The following is a 13,871-nucleotide window of genomic DNA, read 5'->3' on the forward strand; positions in this document are numbered from 1 at the left end:
CGGCCCCTTATGGTCCCTCCTGTGGGTGGTGAGCCCACGGGAGGGCGGCCCCACGTCACCCGTTCGGGCTGAGCCCGGCCGGGCCCCATGGGGGAAGGCCCGGCCACCAGGCGCTCGCATTCGAGCCCCAACCCCGGGCCTGGCTCCGGGGTGGGGCCCCGGCTGCGCCATACCGGGCGACGTCACGGTACTCAAAATTTTATTCTTCATTAAGGGGTTTTGAACCGCTCTTAGTCTGACCCGTCGCCTAAGACCTGTTTGCCTTGGGAGACCCTACCAGGGGCATATAGCCCCAGACAACATAGCTCCTAGGGTCACTCGGGTACTCAAACCCCTCCACCACGTTAAGGTGGCAGTTCTTGAAAGTCAAGAACCCTAATGAAAAACAGATTATGGATAAAAGGATTCCTAATCTTAAATAGAAGCAATAGTTTCCAAGATAAAAAAACGTCACAAATAACATCACTTACTTGGACTCAAACTCTTGGCTCTGTGAAGTGGAGTCTGGATTACTGGGGAGATGCAACTTCGATGCAACTTCTGTAGCATGTAGTGATTCAAGTGTATGTCCTGTTTGTCCCTCTCAACTCTTTTCAATATTATTTTCCTTTTGGCCCAGTAACTAGACATTGTGACTAACAATGCATTTACCTTTAAAGCCAAAACGATTGACCAACAGTAGGTCTCTTGGGTGAAGATAACCGGTTATGCTCTGGCCAAGGTATCTGCAAGAAAACGTGAACAAAACCGGATTGTTAACGTTAGGAATATACAGTAGCTATGCTGTGGGGGGAAAACATTATCAGCCAAATGTGGAACAGTGAAATTGTTAAAAATAAAATGTATTCATTGAGTGATGGGATTCAAGTGAACACAGAATTTTCCTCAAACATAAAAAGTACAGCAGTTCAGAAAATTAGAAATCACAATCGCCTTAAATCCAGTACAGTAGCAACACAGCACAAAACTTGCTAGCCACAGTGTGTACAAAGGCAAAACAGCATGTGCTAGCTAACACTTACTAGCCATTCTTGCTACTGGACTAGCAGCATACAAAATAATATAAACAACATATATACATTGTTATTTTTGTAAGAAAACACTAAAAGTTAAACTTAGTCTTTCTAGATGTAAAGCTTTTGCTACCTACTATAGCTCTTTAAAATTCTACATATACTAGCAACATTGCATAAACAAGGCTACTTTAGCTAGTTAGGCAAGAACAAAGATGACTACACATTTGAAATATATAAACTAAAAATAATATTGCGTTACACAAAAAGGAGACATGTACTTACTTAAACGATGGTAGTCGATGACTTTGCTAGCTAGCAAACTGCAGGCTGTAGTAACTCGTGATTGAGCGACGAACTGATGCGAATGTGTGTCCAAACCAACATGGCTGGTCGATTCTGAGAGTAGCCTTGTATTTAAAAGCGGCTTGCCGCCAGACGGACGTGGTCCATTAGACCGAGGCAACCGCCAGAGAAAATTAAGCAGTCGGACCACCGGCTGTTCGTGGGCGGCATCTCGCAAGAAATGGGAGTGACGTATTCGGCGGGCAAACATTTCATCCCCGCCAGCAGGACGCACCTATAGCCGACAGCTTAGGGCCGGCAGCAAAAAGAAGCCGTGTGGATATTTTTTGCTATTTGGGTGAGTTGATCATTTCAGTGACATCTGTAAAACAAAGGTTTTCTCTGCTGAACTTTTAGTGAGGTCACTTTATTGAAAGTGTTTGATTGTAATATTTTTTGAAAAATCTGTTGAATAAACATCTTTCTCTGATACGCATCAGTCATCGCAGAAGCTGATGTATGAAGACACAGCATCAGTGTATTCATCCAGACTATTAGTGGCAGACCTAAAAATGTCCCAATCAGTGCATTCAAGACACAAATGCAGATCCTCTGTTGCTTCACTGCTCCACATCTTAGACCTCCGCGCAACAGGCTTAGAAAGTTTTAGTTTTTGCCCGTATGTCTTAGGTGGACAATGAAGGGACCTGAGAGTCCTAAGGCAGTGTGATAGGCATTGTTGATTGTACTTTAGCAGTGATCCAATGTGTTTGCCTCTGTTCGTGGCTTAGGTTACCTTTGTTGAAGTTGCGGAGAACAATATCTAAGGAGTCCTGGTATGACTGCTCCTCCTGGATAATCTGTTCGGCCAGCTGCCATTGTGTCTTGTGCACATTGGTTGACGGTGGAATGTAGACACCGACCTGGATACACAATGAGAATTCCCTCGGGCTGTATTGAAAGGTCTGCAGTTGATAATTTTTTTTATTCCAGAGGAGAAAAGTGTTGTAGTATGTCAAATCGTTGCCCCAGCCGTTGGTAATGTAGAAACATATTCCTCTTCCTTTCATTTTTCCTGAGAGTTCTGTGTGTCAAGATCAGCCCGGAAGATAGAAAAACCAGGCAATTGCAGCGCTCAACTATAGATTCACACAGCCACGATTTCATGAAACAGAAAGCGGAAGATAAGGAGAGGTCTCTGTTTTTCCCCAACAACAATGGGAAGTTCATCCAGTTTATTGCTGAGTGAGCACACATTTGTGAGGAATATTTCAGGTAGCGGAGTCCGAAGTCCCCTGCGTCTAGAACTTTCCAGCTCCCTAGCACGCGTACCTCTCCAGTGTCGTTTCACTGCTTGACAAAGAGCAGATGTAGCTTAGAACAGAATGTCCAGTAATTCAACAGATTTTATGAGAAAATCCAAAAAAGTTGTTTCCCTGATGTTCATGAGCTCTTCCCTTGAGAAAACAATCAGAGAACGCTGATTAAATACACAAAATTAGACAGAAAGCGCAAGCTTGCTTCTCACCATTATACAAGATAATAGCTAACAGTGTTCATGTAGTTTTGAGGAAAAGATCTTGGAACATTTTGATGAGTTACATGGGTTTGCTGTACTGCAGTCATAATGCGGGAACTGTACTCTCCTGTTTCATGTTTGACAAAGTTTCAGCTACAGTATGTAGTTTATTTCAGGTCTCCAAAATTTTTTTTTTATTAAGGAGCCATTGGCTCCTATAGGGGAAAAAAACAGGCGCCAAATAATTTTTTTAAGAGCCACATAACAATGCACTTACTTTTATTCACCTTGTTGTGTGCATGTCTCTCCTCTTCCGACTTATGAACTATATACAGTCAAATAAAATTTTTTTATGCAGAATCTGAGCCAGTGTCACTGCCAATGACCATGATTATGTCCATATTACTTGGCCACTGAGTGTAGTTTGGCCGTCTCCTCTTCTTTTTTGCAGAAAGCCAGCGTTTGACACATGGTTCAGGATCATACTGTTCAAGTGATGGTCCTTCAGTGCTGATCCTGATCAAATCTTCCAAGGTTGAAACATGGAGTGAATTGCTTACAATTGTCCGAAATTGGCAGGACAAGCATTATCTCAACTAGATGCAAAACATTTTGGAAATCTGTGCAGTAGGGCTCTTTTGTTAGTAGGACTTCCCACAAGCTGAAATAGGATTTATGTTGTGTATTAATTGTATCTTCATTTGAATATTATTTTTCATTAACCACTATCCTGGATTTAATACATATAAAATTAATATTGCAGACGAATAATAATCACAACATAAGGCTACGGCGCATGAACTGGAGATTATATCATCATGAACCGAACCGTAGCCTACTCACCTCACAGGCCTGAAAAATTTGAAATATATCTATTATCTACAGAAAGCTGTTTCTAAACAGAACTATCCAAAAAAAATAAAAAATAATATGTATATATATATATATATATATATATATATATATATATATATATATATATATATAGCCTAATCCGTAGAAAATGTGCATTTCTCTCTTAAGCGTTCACTAGCCTACTGCAAAGATCGCAAGTCAGTAGGCTATCGTCAACCTAATATTTGCAGCGGACAGAAAACACTTGTTTATTAATAAACTATTAAAATGTTTCATTGCAATCCATAGACAATAGCATATAAGAGGCGCAAACAGAGCAGAAATTGCAGGCGCGGCTCGAAATGGCTGTTATTTCAAATAGAGCATATTTTAAACTAATCGGTTAACTGGTTTCAACCGGCTAGTGAGGCTTGGCGGTCGGTCAAGAACATTTTTAGTTTTCGCCATAGTGGAAGGGGGCCAGACTATGTACAAATGAATGACGTTAACAAAACAAATGAAGAGAGAGGCTACTGGTTATAAAACATGCACGTAGGATGCAAATTTTACAACCAAAGGGAGCCAATGGCGACCTTGGCAGAAATTTCACTCGCAAATAAATATATTTGGTCGCAAATGCAACCATTTTAGTCGCAGTTTGGAGCCCTGTTAATTTGAGTTGATATCCTGGGTGTTTCTAACTAGCTGGGCCACCTTGGTAACAATGTTGGAGAAGGATTTGTTAAATTAGTTTTATTGTCTGTTGTTATAAAGAAAACTATTTGTCACGCCCCAGTATGCATGACGAAATAAGGACCTTAATCTAGGATTTGAAATGTATTTCTATTGAAATGGGTGCAATCACAGCTGACTTGAAGTCATTGCATATTTAAACTTTTCTTCGAATTTTAAAGGAAGTAAAACTCCTGCTCAAATGTGGTAAATGAGATCAATCATATCGTAGCCAACCGCTGACTTTAACGTGTTGTGGAAATTCTTGAACTGATGTATACTTGGTCTTATACATGTATAAATGGGTTGCTAGTTAAAGGTACTGAGTCCCCATGTTTGGATGAGAAAAGGAATGTCAGAGAGGGGGATCTGGTATTTGCCTAGGGGGCATCATTGACTGGTATCAGCAGATTAAAGGGTTACTCATTAATCTGCTGATCTGTATAATTTATCAGGGCATCTATTGTCTGTTCAGATGCTGTAAGAGCTCTTTAGAGTTCAAGAGGTGTTAAGGAAGGACAGCTTGCCCCTTGTGTGAAGACAGAACAAAGGGAATGTGTTTTATTGACAAAACAGATGGGCAGCGAACTGTTCATGTATCTACTTCATAGACTCCTCGGATGATTAGTTTGTAAGCATTTGACACTGTAGTGTAGTGCTATCGCAAGAACGGGGGTTGGGAAAGGAGAGGATCGCGAGAGTGAAGAGAGGGAGCGATCTTGTAGTTGAGGGGGTTGTTAATAAAGTTGATATAACAGCATACAGCCTGATTATTGAGACAAACAACACAACAGACACGTCTCTCTGTTTGCAAATAAACTGTTAATTAAGCCAAAAGAATTTTGTCTCTGCACTTCCTCCTTTAAGAGTTCTGATTGATGGAATTGCCATCACACATGATACTAAAATGTTACCTCCAAGTCATCCACTTCAAACCACAAAAACATGTGATATAATGTAGATTGATAAAAAAAAATAATACAGTGTTGTATTAAACACTACAGCAAATAAACAGTCATGCTGTTTGAGAATGAACAAGATTTAACAAGGTAATTCTGTGGCTTGTTCGATGGGGCGCCAATGGGTGATTTTGAGGAGTTTTTACTTCCTTACCTCAGTAGAGGGGTGTGGCCACTGTGCATTGCCTGTGAGTAACTATACACCCAATTTATGGGGGTTATACAGTACATAGCGCCAACAAGGCTTGGCATTTCATCATTTTAGGGGCAAAGCCATTTGGCCTTCGGTGTCACAAAAATGTTTAGGGCACAAAGGCCACATTGCCAGGGCACAAAAGCCATTGCGTGGAATAGGATGATTTGGAGGTTACAAACAAACAACTTGAATTGCTGATAAGAACAAAAAAACCATGCATGACAAAACCATACATTATTCACTTTTTTAAACTTAATTTCAGGAGTTTTAGTTGAGAGCATTCAGATTTCCACACCAAAGAGGCAACTGTATTGACAATTAAGTAAAGTTAAGGTTAACTAGCAAGAAGCATAATGTTACCTCAGTTACACAAAAGTAAACCGCCAAGTATCCTTTAACATGTTACTTGTTATGGCCTAAATAAACAAATGTAGTGACTTATTAATGTGTGGAACAAGTATTATTTTTTTTTTTTTTTTACACCACAAACGCTGCCATATCTAGTGATGACAAAACCTAATATTATTTCTCTGAGCTTTTATAAAGCGTTCAGGGGTATTCTCGGAGGTCGGATCTTTCCCACCACCCAGTTGCTCATGAATGCACCTTCCAAAACATAGAGGTTTGATTTCAGTTAAGCACTAAATAGGTCAGCTAACCTGCATGTAGTCCGTTCTTGTGGTTGTTCTCAGTTGCAAACTACAAACAAACCAACTGCTGACCGCAAGATTTTTACAGTAGCAGGAGCAAAATGGCCATGGTGGCAGTAGGGCTTACCATGATTTTCGGGGCATCATGGCCAGAGTGAAGGGCAACGACGGCTATGGAATGAAATTCCTACACTGGCGCCAACTATCTCAGTCATTTGGGAACTAAAATCCCTATCTCCTGCTTTATATCTATATGACAAAAAGTCTTTGTTTACACACTACTTATATACACTAATGCATTTTTGCAGATAAAATTACTTTATTTAATTTTTCACACAAACCCATCATGGATCTATAATATAATGTAGTATATATTAGCAATATATAGCAATATATCAAATGTTTTTATATTTTATTCCGCACAAATGCATTTATTCTAGAAGAACATTCTGTCTTCTGAAATATTTCCTTTCACCCTTTAGTAATAAATATCTTTATTTTACTTGTTTTACTCCAGAACAAGAAACCTGGACTCATAAATAGTGATGAAATTATAAGCAAATTGACAGTAAATGTATAATAAAACTGGAGATGGTCAGAGATATTGGCTCACTTAACAGACAACAGGAGAATAACACAGAAATATGGCTATGCATTTCAAGCATTTGAATCATATTTCACAATACATTTATAATAAAATTTGCAACAACAAAATACAATAAATGTGTATAATATATTTTGGTACTGTATTTTATAACTATTAGATTGTATTTGTAAATGACAATGATGACATAAAGCCATGTAACAGAAGACTTGATTGGTTTATATGACTCATTTCGCATTTCCGATATACTGTCCACTGTGACATTCACAACCCAAAGGACATTGATGCTAATTAAAGGTTGTTTTGACAGGGTACCACACACAAATCTGTTTAATAGACACCACAAAAACAATGCATAGAAACACAAGAACATTTAAAGGTAACATTCATTGGGACTCAAAAATCTGTAGTTCCAAATCTTTGCATTGAGCCCTTTTCAATGTCTTTATGAATCACCAAATAGCTAAACCAATTTTTCAAATACACAACAGTCTTGAACCTAAGAGCAATTCTCCAGTTTTCATATTCTCCATTCACAAACCCTCAATTTTGAGAAAACACTGCTCCTAACACACAACCGATGCAAGATGGCAACCAATGCAAGATGGCTGCTCATTACTTTTTCAGAGGTCCAGACCAGAGAGAAAAAAATCCACCCTGTCACCCTCTATCATATCAGTCAAATGTGACTGGATATGGTTTTAGAAAAATGATGTATTAAGTGCTGAGTAGGCAAACTGGGGCCCGTTCCAATATGTGCGCGTAGCATAGTTTTTCTTGTTGTCCCTTCAAATATCTATGAGGTCGTCACCACTCTCGTCGCTCTCCACTGTCAGTTGACGCGTCCACCATTTCTTGACCTCTGATCCCGAGGATGCTTCGTCGCTCACAGGGTTCATCTTACACACCATGGACTTAACACTGGTACGACCTGGCCAAATAGAACAGAGAAGAGATTTGGGTATCTGTTGTCTTTAAGTTTAAACAAATGGAAACATGAAATAATGATATGCAGTCACAGATAAAAAGTACACATATAGTCATGTGAAAAAGTAAGTACAACCCCAAAGTTTTTTACATATTATTAATATATTGGTTCAAATTTTCCAATTCCAAAGACATTCATTGATAAAGGTAACCCATCCATCCATCATCTTCCGCTTATCCGGGGCCGGGTCGCGGGGGCAGCAGTCTGAGCAGGGATGCCCAGACTTCCCTCTCCCCAGACACTTCCTCTAGCTCTTCCGGGGGGACACAGAGGCGTTCCCAGGCCAGCCGGGAGACATAGTCCCTCCAGCGTGTCCTAGGTCTTCCCCGGGGTCTCCTCCCAGTGGGACCGGACCGGAACACCTTCCCAGGAAGACGTTCCGGAGGCATCCGAAACAGATGCCCAAGCCACCTCAGCTGACCCCTCTCGATGTGGAGAAGCAGCGGCTCTACTCTGAGCTCCTCCCGGGTGACCAAGCTTCTCACCCAATCTATAAGGGATCGCCCAGCCACCCTGTGGAGAAAGCTTATTTCGGCCGCCTGTATCCGGGATCTTGTCCTTTCGGTCATGACCCAAAGCTCATGACCATAGGTGAGGGAAGGAACGTAGATTGACCGGTAAATCGAGAGTTTCGCCTTGCGGCTCAGCTCTTTCTTCACCACGACAGGCCGATACATCGACTGCATTACTGCAGAAGCTGCACCGATCCGTCTGTCAATCTCCCGTTCCATCCTTCCCTCACTCGTGAACAAGACCCCTAGATACTTAAACTCCTCCACTTGAGGCAGGCACTCTCCACCAACCTGAAGTGGGCAAGCCACCCTTTTCCGACTGAGGACCATGGCCTTGGATTTGGAGGTACTGATTTTCATCCCCACCGCTTCGCACTCGGCTGCAAACCGTCCCAGTGCATGCTGAAGGTCCTTTTTAGAAGGGGCCAACACGACAACATCATCCGCAAAGAGCAGAGACGAAATTGTGTGATCCCCAAACCTGACACCCTCCGGCCCCTGGCTGCGCCTAGAAATTCTGTCCATAAAAATTACAAACAGAACCGGCGATAATGGGCAGCCCTGCCGGAGTCCGACATGCACTGGGAACAAGTCTGACTTACTGCCGGCAATGCAGACCAAGCTCCTGCTTCGGTCGTACAGGGACCTGACAACCTTTAGCAAAGGACCCAGGACCCCATATTCCCGAAGCACTCTCCACAGGATGCCGCGAGGGACACAGTCGAATGCCTTCTCCACATCCACAATCCACATGTGGATTGGTTGGGCAAACTCCCATGAACCCTCCAACACCCCGTAGAGGGTATAGAGCTGGTCCAGTGTTCCACGGCCCGGACGAAAACCACACTGTTCCTCCTGAATCCGAGGTTCTACTATCGGCCGTATTTTCCTCTCCAGAACCCTGGCATAGACTTTCCCGGGGAGGCTGAGAAGTGTGATCCCCCTATAGTTGGAACACACCCTCTGGTCCCCCTTCTTAAAAAGAGGCACCACCACCCCGGTCTGCCATCCCAGAGGTACTGTCCCTGACCGCCACGCGATGTTGTACAGGCGTGTCAACCAAGACAGCCCCACAACATCCAGAGACTTGAGGTACTCAACTTGCCACCGAGGAGTTTCTTGACCACCTCTATGACTTCAGCCCGGGTGATGGACGAGTCCACCTCTGAGCCCTCATCCTCTGCTTCCTCAATGGAAGAAGTGACAGCGGGATTGAGGAGATCCTCGAAGTACTCCTTCCACCGCCCGACGACATCCCCAGTTGAGGTCAACAGCTGCCCACCTCTACTGTAAACAGCGTTGGTAGGGCACTGTTTCCCTCTCCTGAGGCGCCGGATGGTTTGCCAGAATCTCTTCGAGGCCAGCCGATAGTCCTTCTCCATGGCCTCACCGAACTCCTCCCAGGCCCGAGTTTTTGCCTCCACAACCACCCGGGCTCCAGCCCGCTTGGCCTGTCGGTACCCGTCAGCTGCCTCAGGAGTCCCACAAGCCAACCAGGCCTGATAGGACTCCTTCTTCAGCTTGATGGCATCCCTTACTTCCAGTGTCCACCACCGGGTTCGGGGATTGCCGCCTCAACAGGCACCGGAGACCTTACGGCCACAGCTCCGAGCGGCCGCTTTGACAATGGCGGTGGAGAACATGGTCCACTCGGACTCAATATCTCCAGCCTCCCTCGGGATCCAGTCGAAGCTCTGCCGGAGGTGGGAGTTAAAGATCTCTCTGACAGGAGACTCGGCCAGACGTTCCCAGCAGACCCTTACAGTACGCTTGGGCCTGCCGAGTCTGTCCAGATTCCTCCCCCGCCATCGGATCCAACTCACCACCAGCTGGTGATCAGTTGACAGCTCCGCCCCTCTCTTCACCCGAGTGCCCAAGACATACGGCCGCAGGTCAGATGAGACGACAACAAAGTCGATCATCGACCTGCGGCCTAGGGTGTCCTGGTGCCACGTGCACTGATGGACACCCTTATGCTTTAACATGGTGTTCGTTATGGACAAACTGTGACTAGCACAGAAGTCCAATAGCTGAACACCACTCGGGTTCAGATCAGGGGGGCTGTTCCTCCCAATCATGCCCCTCCAGGTGTCACTGTCGTTGCCCACGTGGGCGTTGAAGTCCCCCAGTAGATCGATAGAGTCTCCAGTCGGAGCACTTTCCAGCACCCCTCCCAGAGACTCCAAGAAGGTTGGGTACTCTGCACTGCCGTTCGGCCCGTAGGCACAAACAACAGTGAGAGACCTATCCCCGACCCGTAGGCGCAGGGAAACGACCCTCTCGTTCACCGGGGTAAACTCCAGCACATGGCGGCAGAGCTGGGGAGCTATAAGCAAACCCACACCAGCCCGCCGCCTCTCACCATGGGCAAATCCAGAGTGGTGAAGAGTCCATCCTCTCTCAAGGAGTGTGGTTCCAGAGCCCAAGCCGTGCGTAGAGGTGATCCCGACAACCTCTAATCGGAACCTCTCAACCTCAAGCACGATCTCAGGCTCCTTCCCCGCCAGCGAGGTGACGTTCCACGTCCCTAGAGCTAGTTTCCGTGTCCAGAGATCGGGTTGTCTAAGCCCCTGCCTTCGACTGCCGCCCGATCCTCTTCGCACCGGCCCCTTATGGTCCCTCCCGTGGGTGGTGAGCCCACGGGAAGGCGGCCCTACGTCGCCCGGCCGAGCCCCATGGGGAAAGGCCCGGCCACCAGGCGCTCGCATACGAGCCCCAACCCCGGGCCTGGCTCCAGGGTGGGGCCCCGGCTGCGCCATACCGGGCGACGTCACGGAACTCAAAATTGTACGCATCATTAAGGGGGTTTTGAACCGCTCTTAGTCTGACCCGTCGCCTAAGACCTGTTTGCCTTGGGAGACCCTACCAGGGGCATATAGCCCCAGACAACATAGCTCCTAAGGCCACTCGGGTACTCAAACCCCGCCACCACGTTAAGGTGGCAGAAAAAGGTAACCCAATATAACAAATCACGTACAAAATGTTTTTACTCTGAAATGATTTATGCAATTAAAATAAATGTGAACATAGACATAACTTTACCATGACATACATTGGCTAAAATTAGAACCAAAATACACTCACCTAAAGGATTATAAAGGACCATACTAATACTGTGTTTGACCCCCTTTCGCCTTCAGAACTGCCTTAATTCTATGTGGCATTGATTCAACAAGGTGCTGAAAGCATTCTTTAGAAATGTTGGCCCATATTGATAGGATAGCATCTTGCAGTTGATGGAGATTTGTGGGATGCACATCCAGGGCACGAAGCTCCCGTTCCACCACATCCCAAAGATGCTCTATTGGGTTGAGATCTGGTGACTGTGGGGGCCATTTCAGTACAGTGAACTCATTGTCATGTTCAAGAAACCAATTTGAAATGATTCAAGCTTTGTGACATGGTGCATTATCCTGCTGGAAGTAGCCATCAGAGGATGGGTACATGGTGGTCATAAAGGGATGGACATGGTCAGAAACAATGCTCAGGTAGGCCGTGGCATTTAAACAATGCCCAATTGGCACTAAGGGGCCTAAAGTGTGCCAAGAAAACATCCCCCACACCATTACACCACCACCACCAGCCTGCACAGTGGTAACAAGGCATGATGGATCCATCTTCTCATTCTGTTCATGCCAAATTCTGACTCTACCATCTGAATGTCTCAACAGAAATCGAGACTCATCAGACCAGGCAACATTCTTCCAGTCTTCAACTGTCCAATTTTGGTGAGCTCGTGCAAATTGTAGCCTCTTTTTTTCCTATTTGTAGTGGAGATGAGTGTTACCCGGTGGGGTCTTCTGCTGTTGTAGCCCATCCGCCTCAAGGTTTTGCGTGTGGGGCTTCACAAATGCTTTGCTGCATACCTTGGTTGTAACTAGTGGTTATTTCAGTCAAAGTTGCTCTTCTATCAGCTTGAATCAGTCGGCCCATTCTCCTCTGACCTCTAGCATCAACAAGGCATTTTCGCCCACAGGACTGCCGCATACTGGATGTTTTTCCCTTTTCACACCATTCTTTGTAAACCCTAGAAATGGTTGTGCATGAAAATCCCAGTAACTGAGCAGATTGTGAAATACTCAGACAGGCCCATCTGGCACCAACAACCATGCCACGCTCAAAATTGCTTAAATCACCTTTCTTTCCCATTCTGACATTCAGTTTGGAGTTCAGGAAATTGTCTTGACCAGGACCGGCCCGTCTGGCACCAATAACCATGCCACGCTCAAAATTGCTTAAATCACCTTTCTTTCCCATTCTGACATTCAGTTTGGAGTTCAGGAGATTGTCTTGACCAGGACCACACCCCTAAATGCATTGAAGCAACTGCCATGTGATTGGTTGATTAGATAATTGCATTAATGAGAAATTGAACAGGTGTTCCTAATAATCCTTTAGGTGAGTGTATGTGCAAAGATTAGAAAGTCCTCATAGAGTAATTTGAGAGGATCTTGCCTTTCATAAAAATGCAATACTTGGTCTGGTTTGGTCTCAACCACATGGGTGTGTGGTAACACATGCCAAGACCAAAAAACCCATCCTAGGCCTATTAAACCATGAGTCTGGGAAGATTTACAAAGGAAGCAATTCAAAATACGTAATTCCACTGTCCGATGGATCATCTACAAATGGAGACAAATCCAGACAACTGGCAATGTAGATCAGACTGGTCGTCCTAACAAATTCTGCCCAAGAGCTGACCGAAACATGCTAATCGAAGTCCTCTCTTGCAGCAATAAATGTTGATGTGTATGAGTCTGCAACTCCCAGAAAGAGACTAATAGCAAAAATGGCCTACATGGAGGGCTAGGAAAGAAGAAGCCTCTGATTTCAAAAAAGAATATCAAGAGACGACTGATGTTTGCCAGACAACTCTGGGTAAAGACCAAAACTTTTGGAAGAATGTACTTCAGATGCCGCAATGCCAGATGCCATGTTTTGTGAAAACAAAACACTACTTTCGAAAAGAAGAACCACAAACCAACCGTAAAGCATGGAGGTGCTGGCATTATTATTTGGGTTTGCATTGCTCCCTCAGGGCTGCGCATGTAAAAAAGCCCTAAAACATGAAGCATTTGAAGCAGTATTTTAAAGAGGAGTGGGAAAACATTCCACCCTGACTTTTTAAAAGAACGATACAGTTCTAAGAAATTTCTGCATTAAGTTATTTCAGGGGCCAACACCAGCTATTGAAACTCTTTCTGCATTATGAAATAACTTTTCTGCAGATTTTTGATGAAAAATGATTGCAAAATACAGCTCTGGAAAAAAATATGAGACCACTGCACCTTTTCTTTTCTTTTACAAAAAAGTCAAAAATGGAAGGCTTTGAGTGAGGAACAGAAGGGTTAAAATTAAAAGACCACTGCAAATTGAACACTTCTGTTCCTCACTCAAAACTTTCCTTTTCAACGTTTTTGGAAAGGAAAGAAAAAGGTGTAGTGGTTTCTTTTTCTGGAGCTGTATATTATTGTAGTGTAATTTTTTTTATTAGGTTACCTTTAAATGTAAATAGTTTAAAAACAAGAAAAGGAACCAAGCAAGCATGGTTCTGCCGGCTTGTGGTTAGAAGGGATGAA

The 13,871-nt window shown here is 44.1% G+C and overlaps 1 protein-coding gene across 7 annotated transcripts in view; it reads right to left on the reverse strand.

Moving 5' to 3' along the window:
- Window positions 1-5,983: 5,983 nt before the first annotated feature.
- Window positions 5,984-13,871, reverse strand: part of nalcn (sodium leak channel, non-selective) — a 279,305-nt gene continuing 271,417 nt past the window's right edge. For all 7 annotated transcript variants that reach the window (XM_034286758.1, XM_034286757.1, XM_020055017.3 and 4 more), the window contains one exon: window positions 5,984-7,723. In XM_034286758.1, coding sequence (XP_034142649.1) covers window positions 7,581-7,723 — 143 coding nt within the window. In that variant the 3' untranslated portion in view covers window positions 5,984-7,580. The remainder of the gene's footprint in view (window positions 7,724-13,871) is intronic.

This window comes from Esox lucius, chromosome 16 (genome assembly GCF_011004845.1).
Source record: "Esox lucius isolate fEsoLuc1 chromosome 16, fEsoLuc1.pri, whole genome shotgun sequence".
Classification (NCBI taxonomy): Eukaryota; Metazoa; Chordata; class Actinopteri; order Esociformes; family Esocidae; genus Esox; species Esox lucius.